This window comes from Hyla sarda, chromosome 9, assembly GCF_029499605.1.
Source record: "Hyla sarda isolate aHylSar1 chromosome 9, aHylSar1.hap1, whole genome shotgun sequence".
NCBI lineage: Eukaryota > Metazoa > Chordata > Amphibia > Anura > Hylidae > Hyla > Hyla sarda.
The window spans coordinates 162,866,850-162,888,876 of NC_079197.1; the positions used below are offsets into that span (position 1 = coordinate 162,866,850).

Below are 22,027 nucleotides of genomic sequence, written 5' to 3' on the forward strand. Positions count from 1 at the left end.
CTGTTCAGTCTGACCACAGTGCTCTCTGCTGACACCTCTGTCCATGTCAAGAACTTTCCAGAGCAGGAGAGGTTTTCTATGGGGATTTGCTTCTACTCTGGACAGTGTGGGAGACAAGGGAGCGAATAGTAAAAGAGGACAGGTCTCCAATACATATGGGGGACATTATCAGCAAAAAATCGGACTAAACCATCCATCGGGTGAGGCCTATGCCTATGGACCATATCGAAGCTCCGCAACCTATCCCTAGTGGAAAGGGGAGTATTTTTCTAATGTCTAGGAGTGACAGCATGGCTGCTACTTAGAAGGTAATAGGGGATTGAGTTTATTTTTTAAGTTTTAATTTGAAGAAAAGAAAATATTTAAGGAAGGGGCATAGTGGTGTATGTTCGATGTGTAATCACTGTCCTGATTCAGATATCTATGAAAAGGGCAACAATTGGGAATTTTTTATGGTGTGATAGTTTCCTAATACGGTTGCAACCTTCATATCCTATTTGATTTCGTTGTTTCTCAAGATCCTCTTTTAAGGTATAAACTGCGTAGACGAGGAGGTGATGGGACATAGAGGACGCAGGAACTGCGAAGAGTGAGGATTCAGATTGAAAAAGACTGCAGGCCAAGAAAACACCATACACGGCATCCGGACATTCAGGTAATGCAGTGTTTTCCAACAAGTGTGTCTCCAGCTGTTGCAAAACTACAACTCCCAGCATGCTGGGAGTTGTAGTTTTCCAACAGCTGGAGACACACTGTTTGGAAGATACTAAGGAATGCATTGTTGGCTTTTCATAGTGATGAGGCTGGACTGTTCTCCATAATTTACTAACAGATTTATCCGAAATTCATGCCTGCCCTTATGGACTGACTATTTTTGTTTAATATATTTTATTTTCATTTCTGTCTTTAAAAAGACATAACCATATGAGTGATTCAGGGGCGGACACAGACAGCAGAGGGCCCTTGTGCAAAGAATGTCCCTGCCCCCCCCCCCCCCTACTTCCATTAACCCCCTGCTCCTTGCATTCACCTCATCCTGCCCCTCCTTCCATTCACCCTCCACTTCTATTAGCCCCCCCCCTCATGCTTCCATTCCCCCCTCACTGCTTCCATTGACCCCCCCGCTCTTTCTTGCATTCAGCCTCCCTTGCTTCCATTCACCCCCCACTTCCATTACTTCCATTACCCCCTGCTCCTTCCATTCTCCCCATCCTGCCCCTCCTTCCATTCACCCCCATGCTTTCACTACCCCCTTGCACCCATTAACCCCTCCTGCTCCTTCCATTCACCCCATCCTGCCCCTCCTTCCTCCCCCTGCGCTTCCATTAACCCCCCTGCTTCTTTCATTCACCCCATCCTGCCCCTCATTCCATTACCCTCCCTGCTTCCATCAACCCCCCCCCCCCCCGCTTCCATTAACCCACTCCCCCTGCTTCCATTAACCCACTCCCCCTGCTTCCATTAACCCCCTCCCCATGCTTCCATTACACATACACCCCCACTTCCCTTAACCCCCCTGCTTCCATTAACCCCCCCCCCCCCCCTGCTCGTTCCATTCACCCCATCCTGCCCCTCTTTCCATTCTCTCCCCCTACGCTTCCACACACTCATTTCCATTAACCCCCCTCCCCCTGCTTTCATTACAATCCCCCCCCTGCTTCCATTAACCCCCTGCTCCTATAATTTAGGTAGATAGATAGATAGATAGATATGAGAGATAGATAGATATGAGATAGATAGATAGATAGATAGATAGATATGGGATAGATAGATATGAGATAGATAGATAGATAGATATGAGATAGATAGATAGATAGATAGATAGATATGGGATAGATAGATAGATATGAGAGATAGATGGATAGATAGATAGATAGATAGATATGAGATAGATAGATAGATAGATAGATAGATAGATAGATATGAGATAGATAGATAGATATGGGATAGATAGATAGATAGATATGAGAGATAGATAGATATGAGATAGATAGATAGATAGATAGATAGATAGATAGATATGGGATAGATAGATAGATAGATAGATATGGGATAGATAGATAGATAGATAGATATGAAAGATAGATAGATATGAGATAGATAGATAGATAGATAGATATGGGATAGATAGATAGATAGATAGATAGATAGATAGATATGGGATAGATAGATAGATAGATAGATAGACAGCAGACATAGGGCAGCACGCCTTAGAAGTAGTTGCAGTGGGTGCACGCAGTAGGGTGGCCGGGTCCCAGGCAACGGATAACTAGATAGTGAAAATGTCTCTTAGCCTAGATAAAGAAAAAGAGATATCCAAATAAACAACAATAACACGTTGAAATGAAGTTCAAGGCGGATTTTAGCTTCTCCTGCTTCATGGGGGGTTTGGAGTGATGTCCCACTTTGAAGCAAGTCGACTCCTTGTTCAGGCTTCTTTACTATCCTTGTGGAATGTCCATCAGGTTTTATTGGGAAGCCCTATTTATAGGGTATGTCACCCGAGTGCAGTGGTTACTTGATGAAAGCTTTTCCTCATTTGTATTGTAGTTCGAGAGAGGTCTATAAAGACCGATATGTCTTTGTAAGTCTTGTTATATCGTTGGGTTTCCTCGTTACTCCTTCATTTTGTAGAAATGGAATCTTGCTATTACATCCCTTGGTAGGGAAGGGTCAATGTTGCGGGGGCTCTAGGAAGACGATGTACTCTGTCGATTTCTAGGTCTAAGGTAGTGCAGGAAGGTAATATGGCTGTAACAAAGTCTTTCAAGTACTTTTCCAGATCTATTGGGAGGCAACCAACAAAACTGGAATTTTGGCATATGGTTTAGGGGAGGGGGATTACGATATTTGGGTTGGGACTTTTACAGACACAAAAGTACAAATTATGTTTATTTCCTGCTTTTGATTGTTGCTTTTTTTACTTTAATTGTCAGTTTTTTTGGATAGTTAGAAATTCAGTCCCTTGCATTATACACTGCAATACAGTGGTCCCTCAACATACGAGGGTAATCCTTTCCAAATGAACCATCGTTTGTTGAAACCATCGTATGTTGAGGGATCCGTGCAATGTAAAGTATAGGAAGCTGTATTCACCTGTCCCCGCCGCTCCGGACCCATCACCGCTGCCCTGGATGTCGCCCTCCATCGCTGTCGCCACGTTCCCGTGGTGTCCCCGACACTCCGGACGTCTCTGCTTCCCTGGGATCCTCGCTCTCCGCTCTCCGTCGCCGTCTTCACTTCACTACGCTCGCACGCCGCTCCTATTGGATGACGGGACGGCGTATGCGCGACATGATGAGGGGGTCGTGAAGAGGACGCTCCGGAGCCTCGAGGACAGGTAGGAGACCATCACCGGAGCACACGGGGCACCGTAAATGGCTATCCGGTGGCAGCTGAAGCAGTCTGCGCTGCCGGATAGCCGTTTATGCGATAACCCCGACATACAAAAGCATCGTATGTTGATGCTGCCTTCAACATGCGATGGCCTCTGAGAGGCCATCGCATGTTGAAATTATCGTATGTCGGGGCCATCATAGGTCGGTGGGTCACTGTACTTGTACAAGTTCAGAACCCTTTAATACAGTCACCCAGGGTTTAGGGTGGGAGCCCTGGGTTTTCCCCCTATGTAACGGCTTAGATATCATATTTTATAAACCTCCAGTATCAGAGTAATGTCTAATCGATACCACTGAGGGTGTGTGTCGGCTGTAATAAGCAGCCGGCCACCACCAGGCTATATATTCCCCTAACAACACAATGACATAAAAGTACATTATGGGGGGTTACAGAGCTGGTCCATAGAATAATGGTCTACATGTCTGGTGGGGCTGTTCCCATAACTCCAATAGACTGTAATAGAGAAAGCTACAGGGACAATGTAAAAGTTTATCACATAAGTAGCTAAAACAAAATTATAACATCGCAATAAATGTTGAGCGTTATATGTATCACAGTAGTCAATAACTGTTTACTGCATATTGTTTTCTGGGCAGATACAGTGTGGTATAATGTCCCCCTACTGTACACCACAGGAAAAAACTACATTGGGTACATTGTTCCTGATAATACACACTTCAACTGCTGCAGAACCTCTTTCAAAAAAGGAAGTAAAAGTTGAATACAATAAGGCTACATCGCAGCTTTTGGCACAAAACTGGTCGCATGGCCAAAGATTACTGTGTTGCACTGCAGGGAGGGTGTTGCGTGGCAGCTAATGTAGGTGAATGGGATGGCGTTGTGACCCATAAGGGATCTAACAGAAGCGAGAAATCAATCTCGGATGAATTTCTTGCAAATGTTGGATTTGTGGTCACAGCCACTTTTTGGTCACAATGTGACCCCATTCACTTTCTTTAGATGCTATGCAGTATGGTCCCAGTTAGTCACAAAGCATTTAGTCAGCAAGTTTTGGTACCTGAAATTGGGGCTGAGCAGGAGGTATATATTGTACACCTCCTGTCCAGCCAGGAAAGAGTTAAGTTGCAATGCTATGTATTGCTGCTTAACTCTTTTGGGGACACACAGAAGCCAGAGATCTATAGAGAACGCTGGTTACTCAGCATTGCTAGTTATCTCCTTACTGGCTTTGCAGGCAAAGAGCTTGTTATCTGTGGGTCTCCAAAAGAGTTAACTAGTGGTGCACAGCATTGCTACTTAATTCTTTCCTGACCGGGCAAGAGGCATTCAATGTATGCCTCCTGCTCATGCGAGCTAAACCCGTGATGATTGTATATCCCCAGGCCCATTTAGAGCTGGGACTCCTGTCAGCAAAGTGACTGGAGATCCGCTTCTGTATAGCATTAAGCCTCGCTGTAAGCATGGCTGTATTCCGTACACATGTGCCGACTAGTACTACTCCATGCATGGGGCTCACCGAGTGACACAAGATACATTTTTATTGCTAGATAAATGACCCTTAAAGTTTTAATTTTTTAAAACAACTTTAAATAGACTTTATAAGATGGAATTAATAACAAAGATGTGTGTTATATAGAGTCTGTTGGGTTTGTCTCTTTTCAGTAGATCGTGTTCTGGACAGGATAACCAGATCCACTAAAAGGCTCAATGATGGACTGTGGGGCAAAACCCCTGATTTTCTTCACTCTCTGTGCACTCGGTAAGTGAAGAATGATGAGGATGAGGATGAAACTATGAGGCTCTATGCTTTATGGCAGTGGTCTTCAACCTGCGGACCTCCAGATGTTGCGAAACTACAACTCCCAGCATGCCCGGACAGCCAACGGCTGTCCGGGCATGCTGGGAGTTGTAGTTTTGCCACATCTGGAGGTCCGCAGGTTGAAGACCACTTCTCTATGGGATGTCTCTTAGGCTAGGTTCCCACCCAAAATGTCCAAATGGCATGTCGACATGTCAGTGCTCAGACAGTAACGGGCCCAATTCATTTCAATGACCCGAGTGTAGTCAACTAGTGACTGTTTTGTCTTGGTCTTATATATACTCGGGAAATGACGCAAAAGCGGTCAGCGGCTGACAATGCTTGGGCCATTAAAGGGGTACTCTGCGGGAAAACAATTATTTTTTTTTAAATCAACTGATGCCAGAAACAGATATGTAAATTACTTCTATTTAAACATCTTAATCCTTCCAGTACTTATTAGCTGCTGTATTCTCCAGAGGAAGTTCTTTTCTTTTTGAATTTCTTTTCTGTCTGACCAGAGTACTCCCTGCTGACACTTCTGTCCATGTCAGGAACTGCCCAGAGCAGGAGAGGTTTGTTATGGGGATTTGCTCCTACTCTGGACAGTTCCAGACATGGACAGAGGTGTCAGCAGAGAGCACTGTGGTCAGACAGAAAGGAAATTCAAAAAGAAAAGAACTTCCTCTGGAGCATACAGCAGCTGATAAGCACTGGAACGATTACAATTTTTTAATAGAAGTAATTTAAAAATCTGTTTAACATTCCGGCACCAGTTGATTTAAAAAAAAAATTCCGGTGGAGTACCCCTTTAAAATGCCTGTTTAAGCATGGATATATTGACATGCCATTTTGACATTTTTCCGATGTATCAGTGCCCGAGAAGCACAAATAGTAGATGTGCCTGTAGAGTAAATACATTTTTTTTTAAAGAGGAAAAGCTTTAGCAAAATCATATTTTACACCATGTTACTTTAAAGGGGTTATCCAGGGAAAAACTTTTTTATATATATCAACTGGCTCCAGAAAGTTAAACAGATTTGTAAATTACTTCTATTAAAAAATCTTAATCCTTTCAGTACTTATGAGCTGCTGAAGTTGAGTTGTTCTTTTCTGTCTAAATCCTCTCTGATGACACCTATCTCAGGAAACGCCCAGTTTAGAAGAGGTTTGCTATGGGGATTTGCTTCTAAACTGGGCGGTTCCCGAGACAGGTGTCATCAGAGAGGATTTAGACAGAAAAGAACAACCTTAACTTCAGAAGCTCATAAGTACTGAAAGGATTAAGATTTTTTAACAGAAGTAATTTACAAATCTGTTTAACTTTCTGGAGCCAGTTGATATATAAAAAAAGTTTTTTCCTGGATAACCCCTTTAGGCTTTGGAGATGTACATTCTTCTTATGTATGCCGCTATATCATAATAAAAAAATAAATGTAAATTAATCCTGGTAGAAAAAACAGACATGGCCGCACATCCACAATTTTGTATTATGATCTAATTGCTTCTCAGCATAATTACAAAAACTAACAGGTTGTTAGTATCTACGTTTTGATCAAAAGGTACAAGCCCACTCGCCACGTCAAGGCCACCTATTCAGAGTGGGTCCCTAACGTCCCTAGCATAAAATGGTGGAGCACTGGGCGGCGCCCACCACCGCCGCGACACCAGTGCCCACAGACACGGCGCCATGGCAGCAACGGACGCCGCACAGCACCAGACCAGTGTGAACAAGGTGTAACAGCTCACTTACCATGTGCTCCCAGTCAGACTGGGAGACTGCTAGAAAATGAAAGGGCCCATGTGTAGCTACCTGCTACTTATATAGGGTTGGGCTGAGGGGGTGGGTTGTTCACACTGGTGTGGTGCTGTCGTTGCTGCCGGGGCGCCGTGTCTGCGGGGGGTGCGGCCCGGAGACTGGTTTGGGTGGCACTGGGGCCACTCTGCCAGTGGGTCATTCCGCCTGTGGGCACCGGTGTCGCGGCGGGGCTACGCCATTTTATGCTAGGGACGTTAGGGACCCACTCTCAATAGGTGGCCTTGACGTGGCGAGTGGGCTTGTACCTTTTGATCAAAACGTAGATACTAACAACCTGTTAGTTTTTGTAATTATGCTGAGAAGCAATTAGATCATAATACAAAATTGTGGCTGTGCGGCCATGTCTGTTTTTTCTACCAGGATTCACACAAATGTAAATTAAACTCTCTCTAAATAAGTGTAAACTCCCTTTAAGGGACAATATATGTATATATATATATATATATATATATATATATATACCGTATTTATCGGGGTATACCACGCACCGGCCTATAACACGCACCCTCATTTTACCAAGGATATTTGGGTAAAAAAAGTTTTTTACCCAAATATCCATGAAAAAATGAGGGTGCGTGTGTGCGCGTGTGTGCGCGTGTATACCCCGATACACCCCCAGGAAAGGCAGGGGGAGAGAGGCCGTCGCTGCCCGCTTCTCTCCCCCTGCCTTTCCTCGGGTCTAGAGCGCTGCTGTCGGCCCTTTTCACCCCCTGGTTAGCCAGGGGGAGAGAAGCGGCGCCGACAGCCAGGGGGAGAGAAGGGGCAGCGGCACCCATTGCCGGCGCCGCTGCCCCGTTGCCTCCCCCCATCCCCGGTGGCATAATTACCTGAGTCGGGTCCGCGCTGCTCCAGGCCTCCGTCGTGCGTCCCCAGCGTCGTTGCTATGCACGGCGCGGCGCTCTGACGTCATGCGCCGCGCCGTTCAGCGCATAGCAACGACGCCGGGGACGCACGACGGAGGCCTGGAGCAGCACGGACCCGACTCAGGTAATTATGCCACCGGGGATGGGGGGAGGCAACGGGGCAATGGGTGCCGCTGCCCCTTCTCTCCCCCTGGCTGTCGGCGCCGCTTCTCTCTCCCTGGCTATCGGCGCCGGCACCGATAGTCAGGGGGACAGAACGGGCAGCGGCGCCGATAACCAGGGGGTGAAAAGGGCCGGCAGCAGGGCTCTAGACCCCAGGAAAGGCAGGGGGAGAGAAGCGGGCAGCGACGGCCTCTCTCCCCCTGCCTTTCCTGGGGGTGTATCGGCGTATAACACGCACACAGACTTTAGGCTAAAAATTTTTGCCTAAAAAGTGCGTGTTATACGCCGATAAATACGGTATATATATATTGTTCTAAGCAAAAAGGAATGTGAAAAAAATCATACAAACTAAATATTTTTTAACTGAAATATGTTTTATTTAAAAATAAATAAAAAAACACCTATACAATAACATATACCCCATAACTTTTTACTATATGTACTAACCCATACTAAAAATCATTTATTTTTAGGTCAACGATTTACTGTAAAAATAAAATTATTCCTTTGCCTTCCCAAATTATATTCATAAAAACTGTATGCTAACATATACGGTACATTATCCTAAATGATGCGTTTAGAAACTATGAATTCTCAAATATAATAACAAGATCCTTTAGTGCTGTGTTAATGCAAAAAAGAAAAAAGTTTTAAAATACTAATTAAAAATGTCATTAAACAAAAGTGATAAATAAATTGGTCCTCAAGGAAATAAATGAATCTAACAGTACAATTATGATAGTGGAAGTAAAGGGGTACTCAGGTGGAATTTTTTGTTTTTTTTTAAATCAACGGATGCTAAAAAGTTAAACAGATTTGTAATGTACTTCTATTAAAAAATCTTAATCCTTCTAGTACTCATCAGCTGCTGTATGCTCCAGAGGAAGTTGTGTAGTTATTTCCAGTCTGACCACAGTGCTCTCTGCTGACACCTCTGTCTGTGTCAGGAACTGTCCACAATAGGAACAAATCCCCATAGCAAACCTCTCCTGCTCTGGACAGTTCCTGAGACAGACAAAGGTGTCAGCAGAGAGCACTGTGGTCAGACTGGGAAGAACTACACAACTTCCTCTGGAGCATACAGCAGCTGATAAGTGTTGGAAGGATTACAAAATGTTAATAGAAGTAAATTACAAATCTGTTTTACTTTCTGCCACCAATTGATTTGAAAAAAGGTGGGTTCTGACGTGTCAACCAGACATGAAAGTTTCAAAAACCTCTATTGACTTTATAAGGGGGCCTCCACCAATGTTCCTTAGTGTCATGTGACTACTTTATGTAGTTCCTGTTCCTCTATAGATCTCATATTCTCTTGTCATTTTCTCCACAGTTGAAGCCAATCTAGAAATCAAGACTGATCTAGAAATTTTGGTTTCCGTCCCATCAACCCACATCGGAGACACAGAGATTGGGTCAGCAGCCTTATCTGTCAGATCTGGTCACCCGTTATTGTACAATGTTGTAGTCCAGAAGAATCAAACCCAATGCATCAATTCCACCGATCCCCTGTGCTCCTCAATGATCAAAGAGCCAATGGTTGACGTGTTGGTGAATTCGAGATCAAGTAATGGATCACGTTTCACCAATTCCTACTCCATTAATGGGTCACGAGAGCTTGTCATAAATGTTGACCCTGAAGTCAGTGTAAGACCTGAGATTGTGGATGGTGAAAATGACAGAATCACAGTGAATCTAGATATTATGTATGATACGGCCAAAACTCAACGTGACTCCCTCAGGTCAAATAGGAAACCTACACAATTTAGCCTTAATACTACATTTACCACCATGATCATAGAAGAAGATAATGGACAAGGCAATGGACAAGGCAACGGACAAGGCAACGGACAAGGCAACGGACAAGGCAATGGACAAGGCAACGGACAATCTGCCCTGAGTGAGTTTACAACAATTAAGAACCTATTTAAAAAAATTATTAGGAAGGAAGAATGGCCGATTATATGTGAAGTTACCATGTAACACTTAGGTCACTAATATCAGATGGGTGGTCACGGGGCCGGAGCATTGTGACATCAAGGCTCCACCCCGTGTGACGTCACGCTCCGCCCCCTCAATGCAAGCCTATGGGAGGGGGCGTGACAGCTGTCACGCCCCCTCCCATAGGCTTGCATTGAGGGGGCGGAGCGTGATGTCACATGGGGGCGAAGCTGTGACGTCACAATGCTCCGGCCCCGTGATCACCAGTCATCAGACCCAGAGCGAACATGCTCCGGGGACTGATGGTATCGGGGTGCTGCGTGCAAGATCACGGGAGTCCCCAGCGGCAGGACCCCCGCGATCAGGCATCTTATCCCCTATCCTTTGGATAGGGGATAAGATGTCTTAGCGCCGGAGTACCCCTTTAAGGACATTGTGTGTTCAGCTCTCCTGACATGTCTGATGTATCCACGAAAGAAACTTTCAACTTACAAATCTCTGTTATGCTGTTCCTCTGTTATTCCTCTTGGTAATGTATGAATTAATTGACAACTGGGTGTTACCATTTCCTTCTGCTAATCAGGCATGTCCATGTAGACTCCCAGTGCTAATGGTGTCATACTGTCTGTAAGGACATTTCCTGTTGACAAGAGGAATGGCAATGCCATTTGTCAATTTATTAATTGGAATAAAAGAGGAACAGCATAATTCAAGGTTAAATAAATTTAAACATTTTAAAAAAGATGCTCCATCATGATTTGCAGGTCAGGAGAACTGACAGACAGAGCTGGATTGGCCTACCGGGATACCAGTGGGCCAGCAGGGGCCGGACGACGTCTTAAGAAAATGTCTGGCCACCCAACACTGCCAGCCTGGCCCTTCCTGCGGACTGGTTCACAGTGGGCCCCAACCCTCCCACTAGCACATAAGGCCTCTATGCATTTAGGAGCTTAGGATCTTTGTTCTGATCTGTGGGTGTCGTAGCTAAGATCTATAAGCTTCCCAGCACCCAACTACTGAGTCCAGACCTGCGTGGGGCCGCACAGGACATCTGCATCCAAGTGTAGGTTGCGCAATGATGTCATTTCATTGCGCCGCCTTCCACCTGAGCAGACTAAGCGGCTGTTCTTGGGCACGGCGGCTGTTCCTAAGAATCAATAGCTAAGTGTATTTTTTTGTTACTGTAAAACGTTGGGGGGGGGGGGGGTGAATTAAGAGTTAAATATGGATGGGTAATATCGAGGGAAAGAGGAGGGGGGGAGCCAAGCAGTAGCCTACCGTATCTACCTATGTAATATGGGGGGGGGGGGTTAAGTCATGTATGGTAAAAGTTGACATGATGGCCTGGAATGGATGGAAAAGACAGGGAAATCATTTACTTAACCCCTTCATGACATAAAACGTAAATGTACTTAACGCACCAGGACATACATTTACGTCCTATCTATGACGCGAGTACTGGAGCGGTGCTCGCATCATGCATGGCAGGTCCCGGCTGCTATCAGCATCTCTGGGCAGGCAGCGGTGGCGTCCGGAACACAAAAGACCGCAGCTTCTAGGTTTGTGACATCATGCATCTCCCCCCCTCCATTCATGTCTATGGGAGGAGGCGTGAAGGCTAGTACATAGCCGCCACATCTCCTCCCATAGATGTTAATGGAGGTGGCTAGGCGGCTGTGACCACCAGTCATCCGACAGAGTTTGTGCACAAGATGACTGGGGTGCTGCAGCAGAGATCAAGCAGGGGGGGCAGCAGCGGGACCCCCGCTATCTAACATCTTATCCCCTATCCAAAGGATAGGGGATGAGATGTTTAGTAGCGGAGTACCCCTTTAAGTATGTGGGCTGGTTGGGTCTATGTTTGTTGGCTGATTCTTCCTCCCAGACCGGCCCTGCTGACAGGTCCTCTTTAAGGAGGAAAACTTGGTCCAAGAATAGTGACAGAGAAAGAGGGGGGGGGTTAAAATTAAGTGTAATCTAGAGAATAAAGAGAATTGTTCTGATCTCTCTCCAGGTTGTGCTCCGGTGGTCGCTCTCATTCTCCTCGCTCTGACTCCAGTTTTACTTCTCAAGTGACTGATGATATAGTAAGTAAAATAAATCTGTGGTAGAGGGTGTGATTCAAAGGGCAGATGGAATTACCCTAGGGGCAGATGGCGTTAACACCTTGTATTCGTGATGCCAGGGTGTGGTTTATCCTCAATACCACCCAAAGGTATACCGCTAGATCCTGGGCTAGGCACGGAGGGCAATAATGACTCCGACACCAAGTTATGGAACAATGGTAGTTTTACTGAGGGTAGACAGATGATAAAGTCTATACAGTTCAGCCAGGGCCCACGGAGGTGTCCAGTGACGCAGAGACCTTAAACGCTTGCTGGGACTTGTAGAAGATGGGGTCAATTAAATTTAATGCAGGCCACATTGACTTGACAAATGGTGACTGACTTGACTGATGACTGACAATACTGAGACTGTGGTTACTTGTAGCCTCCTGTGGCTGAAGACTGGACTTGAGGCTCCTCTGACTCTGGACTCTCTAGGACTCGACTTGACCTCAGCAAAGACTTGTAAGGAAAGAGAGAGAATCTAGCTCCACCCAGGGCTTATATGGGGGAGACTAGCAGGAAGCCCATAGGTCACCCCTGGGATCACGTGGTCACTGGTACCTCCTGGGTAACAATCACATGACAAGTCACATGGTGAACAGTCTTAAAGTGACAACGCTTTCTGAACACATTACATGGTATAATACATTAGAAACATATTTACATGGGGGGGACAGATGCAAGGGGGCCCAGGGGACACTGTAGGGAGGCTGCATGACAGGACAGCAAGGGTACGGGGTAACACCTCCCGTACTGGGCCACCACAAATCATCTGCTCCTTCTTGGCCCTTCTCATGTGTAGAGATTTAATAACAGGACATTTTTAAGTATTTTACTGAAAGGGGTATTCTGGCCATAAAAAAATTAATGATAATAGGTGGCTGTTTTTTTAACCCCTTAACGACGCAGGACGTATATTTACGTCCTGCGCCGGCTCCCGCGATATGAAGCGGGATCGCGCCGCGATCCCGCATCATATCGCGTGGGTCCCGGCGCTAATCAACGGCCGGGACCCGCGGCTAATACCACACATCGCCGATCGCGGTGATGTGCGGTATTAACCCTTTAGAAGCGGCGGTCAAAGCTGACCGCCGCTTCTAAAGTGAAAGTGAAAGTGACCCGGCTGCTCAGTCGGGCTGTTCGGGACCGCCGCGGTGAAATCGCGGCGTCCCGAACAGCTGATCGGACACCGGGAGGGCTCTTACCTGCCTCCCCGGTGTCCGATCGACGAATGACTGCTCCGTGCCTGAGATCCAGGCAGGAGCAGTCAAGCGCCGATAATGCTGATCACAGGCGTGTTAATGCACGCCAGTGATCAGCATTAGAGATCAGTGTGTGCAGTGTTATAGGTCCCTATGGGACCTATAACACTGCAAAAAAAATGTAAAAAAAAAGTGTTAATAAAGGTCATTTAACCCCTTCCCTAATAAAAGTTTAAATCACCCCCCTTTTCCCATAAAAAAAATAAAACAGTGTAAAAAAAATAAAAAATAAACATATGTGGTATCGCCGCGTGCGTAAATGTCCGAACTATAAAAATATATCATTAATTAAGCTGTACGGTCAATGGCGTACGCGCAAAAAAATTCCAAAGTCCAAAAAAGCGTATTTTGGTCACTTTTTATATCATTAAAAAATGAATAAAGAGTGATCAAAAAGTCCGATCAAAACAAAAATCATACCGATAAAAACTTCAGATCACGGTGCAAAAAATGAGTCCTCATACCGCCCCATACATGGAAAAATAAAAAAGTTATAGGGGTCAGAAAATGACATTTTTAAACGTATAAATTTTCCTGCATGTAGTTATGATTTTTTCCAGAAGTGCGACAAAATCAAACCTATATAAGTAGGGTATCATTTTAACCGTATGGACCGACAGAATAATGATAAGGTGTAATTTTTACCAAAATATGCACTGCGTAGAAACGAAAGCCCCCAAAAGTTACAAAATGGCGTTTTTTTTTCGATTTTGTCGCACAATGATTTTTTTTCCGTTTCGCCGTGCATTTTTGGGTAAAATGACTAATGTCACTGCAAAGTAGAATTGGCGACGCAAAAAATAAGCCATAATATGGATTTTTAGGTGGAAAATTGAAAGGGTTATGATTTTTAAAAGGTAAGGAGGAAAAAACGAAAGTGCAAAAACGGAAAAACCCTGAGTCCTTAAGGGGTTAAATAAAAACATACTTACCTACTCCTCACTCACCTGCCCCTCACTCACCTGCCTCGATCTTAACAGCTGCTGTTCCTCATTGCCCATGGCTGCTCCCTGCTTCCTCTAACAGGAAATGGTCTGTTTAGCTAGTCACTGACTATGTCAGGTCGCCTCCCTGCAGAGGTGGCACATGAGAGGAAGTGGTGAATGGCAGCTTTAGGGGGATCAGACAGGTGAGTATGCCCCCTTTCCTAGTTTTGAAGCACACTGGGTGCATTTAAAAAATGTGTATGCCTGGAATGACAGATGAAGGGGTCATTAAAATGGAATCTCCATGATTACAAAATTCTTGTCCTATCCTTAGGATCTGATCCCTAAACCCCCACAAATCAGCTGATTCTGGAGCACCCACTGGATTGCTCTTAAATGTTCATCAGCTAATAATTTTATTAGTAACTGTGTCTGTTATCACTACAAAGGGCAGCTCAGTCCCGTACAAGTCAGTAAGACTGAGCTGCAATACCAGGCACAGCCACTACCAAAATATAGCGCTGCGCCTGGTAAAGAATAAAGAGGGCCCCATAGAGCAATGCAGCCTTCAGTCAGCTGATAGGAGGATCATTTGCTGCTTCTCTTTCTAGACAACCAGGGGGTTAATAGATTGTGGTTTCTAATTTACAGCTGATCTCTTCCGGTAAGAATAGTGAGAACACTTTTCCCGGACTTCTAAGAATTGTCTGTTTTTTGTTTGTTTTTTCTAATTATTGTGAATGGAGGTTTCCACATCATATTTCGGTGGGACATGGGGGAAATCCACACCTATAAAATGGCCTTTTTGGCTGCCGAAGCTTCACAAGATAGAAGAATATTTTTGTGATAATATATTTTTCCCTTCACAGGTTATATCATCATTCAAGGCCCCGACCTCTGGATACACCATCAGTCAAGACCTCAAGATATCCATTGCGCACTTGAAGAAGGTCAACAGCTACTTTATATAACAGCAAAGGATTCTGGGATTTAATGACAGAATATATCAAGATGATGTTTATATATCTGCCTGTAAGAAGTGTATAAATATCAATATACTTTATAATATCCTCAATAAAGACACATCTGGCTTTGCTTAGCGATATTGTAGAATATTAGCAATTAAGGTGTTGGGGCAATTCCCGTGTACCCCATCAGGCCCCTCATCCGTCTGTGAGCTTCACATTCATACAAAGAGAAGACGCACAACACAGCTCATTCTACTCCATTGTAGCAGCTCCCACTTGACTGCTGCCCGTGTCTTTTTATTTATGTCCACAATGGGCAATGGGATGACGTGTCTCCATTTACAATACATAGCAGAGCAGGCAGTGTAGGACAGATAATATATGTATAGCATCTTCTCTTATTGGAGGGGAAACGCACAGCTTATAGGGTAATGTCCAGGGTTCAAGTTCTGCCGGAACACGTGGGAACTGAGTTCCTGCACTTTTTCCACCGCGGAAACACCTTCCCATTAGCAGAAGTCCTGCAGGACCAACCTTTATGTGGAAGAGTTCCCACACTTATTTTTCAAGGACTTGACCCCTGGTAATGTCTCAATACAACAGCTATGCAACAGACAAATCTGGAACTCAGAGGATCGGACAAGACTATTCTTGGAGTGATGTTGTATCAGCTCTTCATTTCTCTAGGTGGTATTACACAGAGCCCATGGTGTATTTATATAGTGAATTATGTTTAAAGGGTTACTCCACTCCTCAGCGTCCAGAACTCAATGCTGGGTGCTTGCTTCCGTGTTCACGCCCACCCCCTTGTGATGCCACTCCCCGCCCCCTCAATGAAAGTCTATGGGAAGGTGGTCGCACCCCCTTCCCATAGACTTTCATTGAGGGGGCGGGGCGTGACGTCACAAGAGGGCAGGCATGAACACGGAAGCCCGCACCCAGTGTTCGGAACATTGAGTTCCTGATGCTGGGGAGCGGAGTAACCCTTGAATATACAAAATTACCATGTCAAAGGCTGATACAGTAGTCCCACGACATACGATCATTTCAACATACAATGGCCTCTCAGAGGCCATCGTATGTTGAAGGCAGCTAATGCAAAAACGGCAGGGTTCAACGCAGTGGCCATCACAAAAACGGCTATCCGGCTCGCTGACTGCTTCAGCTGCCACCAGATAGCCGTTTAATGTGCACAATGTGCCCCGCTGACTGATACTTACATGTCCCTGCCGCTCCTCTGCTGCCCCTGCCCTGCTCACCGTCATCACGTCGCCACTCACGCCGCCCCGTTGTCCAATAGGGGCAGCGTCAGTGGCGACTTGATGAAGGTGACGGAGAGCGACAGCGCAGGGCAGCGCCGACATAGTGATACAGTAGTAGAAGAGCGGCAAACTGACAGGCCTGAGCGGCAAGGACACGTGAGTATAATCCATGGTACGAATCCCTCAACATACTATGGTTTCAACAAACCATGGTCCGTCTGGAACCAATTACCATCGTATTTTGAGGGACCACTGTACCAGGTCTATCTTCAGAAAGGTGGTGCAGATCATTTTTATCTGGTTCACCCGCACTATAACCCATTGTCAGTTTCCCTTTAATATCTATAAATAAATTGACAATTAGGCGTTGCCATTTTCCTTGTCCCTACACAGATAGCACTGATTGGACATTATCAGAGTGTGTAGGGATACCCCTCCCAAATGGTTTCTCCCTGTATTCAATTCATTCATTAATGTCTGAGAGGAATAACAGAGGAACAATACAATACAAAATCCTATTAAAAGATGCCCTAGAATTGTTCCATGGAATGTAAAATAGCTAAAGCTACTCTCATTATTACCCCCATACCTCCTGGTACCAAAGGTAATGGGAAGAGCCAAGTATTGACAGGCCCAGACCACATGAGGACAGGCCTAAAGAAATTCCAGTTGCTGCACTAAGTTGTTCCAGAGCTACAGCAGCCTTCACAGGATCCCGCCAAACAGGACATCTATTTCAGTCAGAAGCAAGTCTGCAGTGGGGAGAAAAGCCAAGAGATCCCACAGACCCTATTAGCCAAGAAAAGTATTACAGGAGAAAGAAAGCCTAGAGCAACTCCGGTTCACAAATCTACAGTTTTCACCTGGTGGTAAGCCCTAATTCCAGATACCTATGTGGAGAGGAGAGTTAGTGTCTGTCACCTGCCGAGTCTCAAAAGTTAAGCCACTCAAACCAGTACAGTCTAAACAATATTCAGCAAAAAAGAAGCTAGATAGTCAGCATGGTCTACAAGTCACATAAGGGGAGATTTATCAAAACATGTCCCCAGGAAAAGTTGCTTCTTTCATTTTTAACAAGGCCTCTACAAAATGAAAGAAGCTATCTGATTGTTTGCTATGGGCAACTGGTCAACTTTTCCTTTGCATAGGTTTTGATAAATCTTCCCCATAGTGCCCTGAAGCATCTGTGATCCCTGCAGTAAACTCCAGTGAACGTTGCACTACTGTTTAAACTGTTCCTGTATATTCCTGCAAGTACCTGAGTTAACATTAGTGGTTTCTGGAACCCTGCATTTGTGGTCGTTATTTCCCCAACACTTGGTCCAGGAAACTACTACCCTTGGAGCGTGAAGGTCAACGCTACCCTGGCGTCACAAACTGTAAGTTGGTTGTCATTGCCACACCCCACACATGCTACCACACACTATCTTAGCCTGCCCTTCCACAAATGTATGTTCCTAAACTAGTCACAAAAATAATGAAAAATAAAAACAGACAATTAGAAACAATTTAAAAACTAAAAAAAAACTCTTGCTATATACCCACAAAAACAAAAAGGCTGACAGGAACACCCTCCAGTCAGCACACCTCACAACATGGGGGAAATAACACTTCTGAGTACAATATAAACAAGATAAATATATGAGACACACACTGAGATGTGTAGTGAATCTAAATCTACGCCTAAATTCTAGGGTGAGAGTAGTTAGGTAACAATGCCTCACACTAGCTTATTGAGTCAGAATAAATAAAATATTTAATAAGCATAATATAGGAAAGTTAAAGGCTGACAGAGCGTAAACCGGCAAAGGAGAGTTTGTAACAGTCTACGCACCCCTGTTACAATGCCAGGTTCTTGTGATGTTAAAGGGGTACTCCACTGCCCCAGTATTCGGCAAAACATTTTACTCCGAACAGTGGGTGCGGGCTGTGGGGGTCGTGATGTCACAACCACACCCCCTCAATGCAAGTCCATGGGAGGGGGTGTGGTGGCTGCCTACGCCCTCTCCCATAGACTTGCATAGAGGGGGTGTGGCATGAAGTGACATCATGAGGGGCATGAAGTGACATCACGAGGGGCGTGGCAGTGATGTCACAACACTGGCAGCCCGCACCCAGCGTTCGGAACAAAACATTTTCCCAAACACTGGGGCAGTGGAGTACTCCTTTAAAGTATTAGACAAAGATAAATCATGTCGGAACGTTTTCCCCCTTTAATGTTACCGATAATGTGAACAATTCAATTGCACAACAATCTAAAATCTTTGAGAGGGGTAAGAAAAAAAACCACTATAACCTGGTTGCATAAATGTGCTCCTAAAAGTTTTTATTTTATGACAGCAGTCTTTTTGGATAGGTGTTTATTATCATGGCACATCTTGGTGTGGCAAAAAGAGCTAAAAATCTTCAGATCAACCCACAGATGTTCAATTGGATGAAGGTCTGGGCTCTGGCTGGGCCATTCCAAAACGTTAACCTTCTTCTGATGAAGCCATGCCTTTGTGGATTTGGATCACTGCTTTGGGTCCTTGTTGTGCTGAAAGGTGAATTACCTCCGACACTTAACCCCCTAACGACCAAGGACGTATATTTACGTCCTTGGCCGTCTCCCGCGATATACTGCAGGGTCACGTGGTGACCCCGCGTCATATCGGGTCGGTCCCGGCATGTATATGAAGCCGGGACCCGGGGCTAATAGTGCGCAGCAGCGGTCACTGTGCCGCGCGCTATTAACCCTTTAGACGCGGCGTTCAACGAAAGCGCGAAATGAAAGTGAAACGAAAGTGAAAGCTGTCCGGCTGCTCAGTGGGGCTGATCGGGACCACCACAGTGAAAATGCTCTTACCTGCCTCCGGCGTGTCCCTTCGGCGATTGATTGCTCCAAGCCTGAGATGCAGGCTTGAGCAATCGACCGCCGATAACACTGATCACTGCAAAGCTATGACTTTGCAATGAACAGTGTAAAAGATCAGTGTGTGCAGTGTTATAGATCCCTATGGGAGCTATAACACTGAAAAAAAAAGTGTAAAAAAAAAAGTTAATAAATGTCATTTAACCCTTTCCCTAATAAGTTTGAATCACCCCCCTTTTCCCATAAAAAAAACATGTAAATAAAAATAAATATAAACATATGTGGTATCGCCGCGTGCATAAATGTCCGAACTATAAAAATATATCATTAATTAAACCACCATAAATTAAATGAATAAAAAGCAATCAAAAAGTCCGATCAATACAAAAATGGTAAAGCTAAAAACTTCAGATCACGGCGCAAAACATGATCCCTCATACCGCCCCATAAGCAGTAAATAAAAAAGGTATAGGGGTCAGAAGATGACAATTTTAAATGTAGAAATTTTCCTGCAAGTACGACAAAATCAAACCTATATAAGTAGGGTCTGTAGAGAAAAGAAAAGAAAGGACCGACGGATGGCGCCTCATGTATTTACCCTCAATAGATCGGGTGGTGGGTGGGGGGGCAACCCCACGGGGCTTATAGATGGCCGCTCACCTTGAGATCTATGCAAAAAAGCATATCACCCACGATATAATCTGGGTACTGTAGTACGAGTCGCTGCTATGCCGATGGGTTGCAGGAGGAAACAAGTCGTCCTGGGAGTCAATATTAGAAGTAGAGCAGGAAAAAACCCTCAGGTATGGCGCTGCAGACTCTTGTAGACAGATGAGGCGGATGCCAAAGGTAATAGGAAAGTCCTCAGCAGGACATTTTATAAAAAAAACAATAAAATGGACAAGATTACGCGTTTCGGGAGGATCAGGATCTGAGGAAGGGAGGGATCCTCCCGAAACGCGTAATCTTGTCCATTTTATAGTTTTTTTAATAAAATGTCCTGCTGAGGACTTTCCTATTACCTTTGGCATCCGCCTCATCTGTCTACTAGAGTCTGCGGCGCCATACCTGAGGGTTTTTTCCTGCTCTACTTCTAATATAAGTAGGGTATCATTTTAATCATATGGACCTACAGAATAAAGATAAGGTGTCAGTTTTACCGCAAAATGTACTGTGTAGAAACGGAAGCCCCCGAAAAGTTACAAAATGGCGTTTTTTCTTAAATTTCGTCGCACAATGATTTATTTTTCCGGTTCGCCATAGATTTTTGGGTAAAATAACTGATGTCACTGCAAAGTAGAATTGGTGGCGCAAAAAATAAGCCATCATATGGATTTTTAGGTGCAAAATTGAAAGGGTTATGATTTTTAAAAGGTGAGGAGGAAAAAACGAAAGTGGAAAAACCCGTGGTCCTTAAGGGGTTAAAGGTTTTGGGCCAAAATTTCCTAATATGTGGAACTGTTCATAATTCTTCCACCCTGTCCAAGGCCCTGGTCCCAGCTGAAGAGAAAAATCCCTAAAGTATGATGCTATCACCACCATGCTTCCCTATGTGTGTGGTGTTCTTTGAGTAATGTGCAGTCTTGTTTTCGCACCAAACATACCTTTTGGAATTATGGCCAAAAAGTTCCACCTTGGTTTCATCAGATCACAACACATATTCCCTCCTGCTTTTGGGGGTCTTGATGTTTGTTTGTTTTTTAAACTTTATCCAGGCTTGGGTGTTTTTCTTTGTAAGAAAAGGCTTCTGTCTTGCCACCCTGCCTCATAGCACATTCATGAAAAAGAATACGGGAGATGGTTGTCACATGTAGCACACAGCCAGTACTTGCCAGAAATTCCTGCAGTTCCTATAATGTTGCAGAAGGCCGCATGGAAGCCTCCCTGACCAGTTTTCTTTTTCATCTTTTCATGCATTTTCAAGGGAAATGGCTTTGGCTCTAAGATGTGTGGAGAGGAACTGTGTGGAAAGCCTTGTGGGGTGTAGGTTAGTTGAGGTGTTGCTGTTCTAGATACTGAAAGGACGCTGTTAACCCTTGTCACTCGTGATGCCAAGGTGAGGGTTAAAACTCTGTAGTGATGCTGGGCCTATCGCCACCCATCTAAAGAGGGATAGGTGAGTGTGAAATAAATAGATTGTCAACAGCAATGCTGAACTTAAAACTTGCAGAATCTTTACTGAAGATTTTCTGTCTTTGAAATAATGGTAACAGTCCAGATAACAGAGTCTATTGAAACAGCACAGCAGTGATTGACAGATGCTTAGGACCGGAAAGTTATCTTTAGCTTTAGAAGATTGTATTTGCATGGATCCGCCGGATTTAGGGGTTTGATTAGGTCCGGAGATCTTGCTGAGGTAACAGGGAATTGTAAGAACTATCCGTCTCTAGCGCAGGCTGAGGCCGCAAGGCATTGGCCTAGTAATTTGTCTTGTAAGCTGCGGAGGTCCTACCTCATCCAGAGTTAGCAACCCAAGAGAGTGATCAAGATGGCGCAGCTCCCTTATATGGGCAGGGGCTGGCCGGTTTGAATTGGTCCAATCAGCTGTCACTCACCGTTTCATTGCATTGCGGGTGATCACATGTCATGAGAACCACCAAAGGTCCTTCAGCAAAACCATAGAGTTCTGAACTAAGTCACATGACCCGCAGGTCCTGCGACGCAACCAAGGAAGGAATCTTTAACCTCTTAAGGACCCAGGACGTCTGGG

The 22,027-nt window shown here is 44.9% G+C and overlaps 1 protein-coding gene across 2 annotated transcripts; it reads left to right on the plus strand.

Moving 5' to 3' along the window:
* Positions 1-513: 513 nt before the first annotated feature.
* On the plus strand, positions 514-15,332 carry LOC130291693 (uncharacterized). 2 transcript variants are annotated; one of them, XM_056540809.1, is made up of 5 exons: positions 514-655; positions 5,023-5,119; positions 9,333-9,899; positions 11,955-12,027; positions 15,106-15,332. In XM_056540809.1, the coding sequence occupies exons 2-4, from the start codon at positions 5,068-5,070 to the stop codon at positions 12,014-12,016; spliced, it is 681 nt and encodes a 226-aa protein (XP_056396784.1). In that variant the 5' UTR covers positions 514-655; positions 5,023-5,067; the 3' UTR covers positions 12,017-12,027; positions 15,106-15,332. The 2 variants fall into 2 exon arrangements, with proteins under 2 accessions (XP_056396784.1, XP_056396785.1); XM_056540810.1 differs by having other exon boundaries at positions 536-655; positions 5,026-5,119.
* Positions 15,333-22,027: the final 6,695 nt, after the last annotated feature.

What these genes read in the sequence shown, in the direction of transcription:
- LOC130291693 (XM_056540809.1), top strand. Translation starts at nt 5,068, where the DNA reads ATGATGGACTGTGGGGCAAAACCCCTGATTTTCTTCACTCTCTGTGCA. An exon ending in CTTCACTCTCTGTGCACTCG is followed by an intron (nt 5,120 to 9,332) that starts GTAAGTGAAGAA and finishes TTTTCTCCACAG; the next exon opens with TTGAAGCCAATCTAGAAATC. An exon ending in CAACGGACAATCTGCCCTGA is followed by an intron (nt 9,900 to 11,954) that starts GTGAGTTTACAA and finishes ATCTCTCTCCAG; the next exon opens with GTTGTGCTCCGGTGGTCGCT.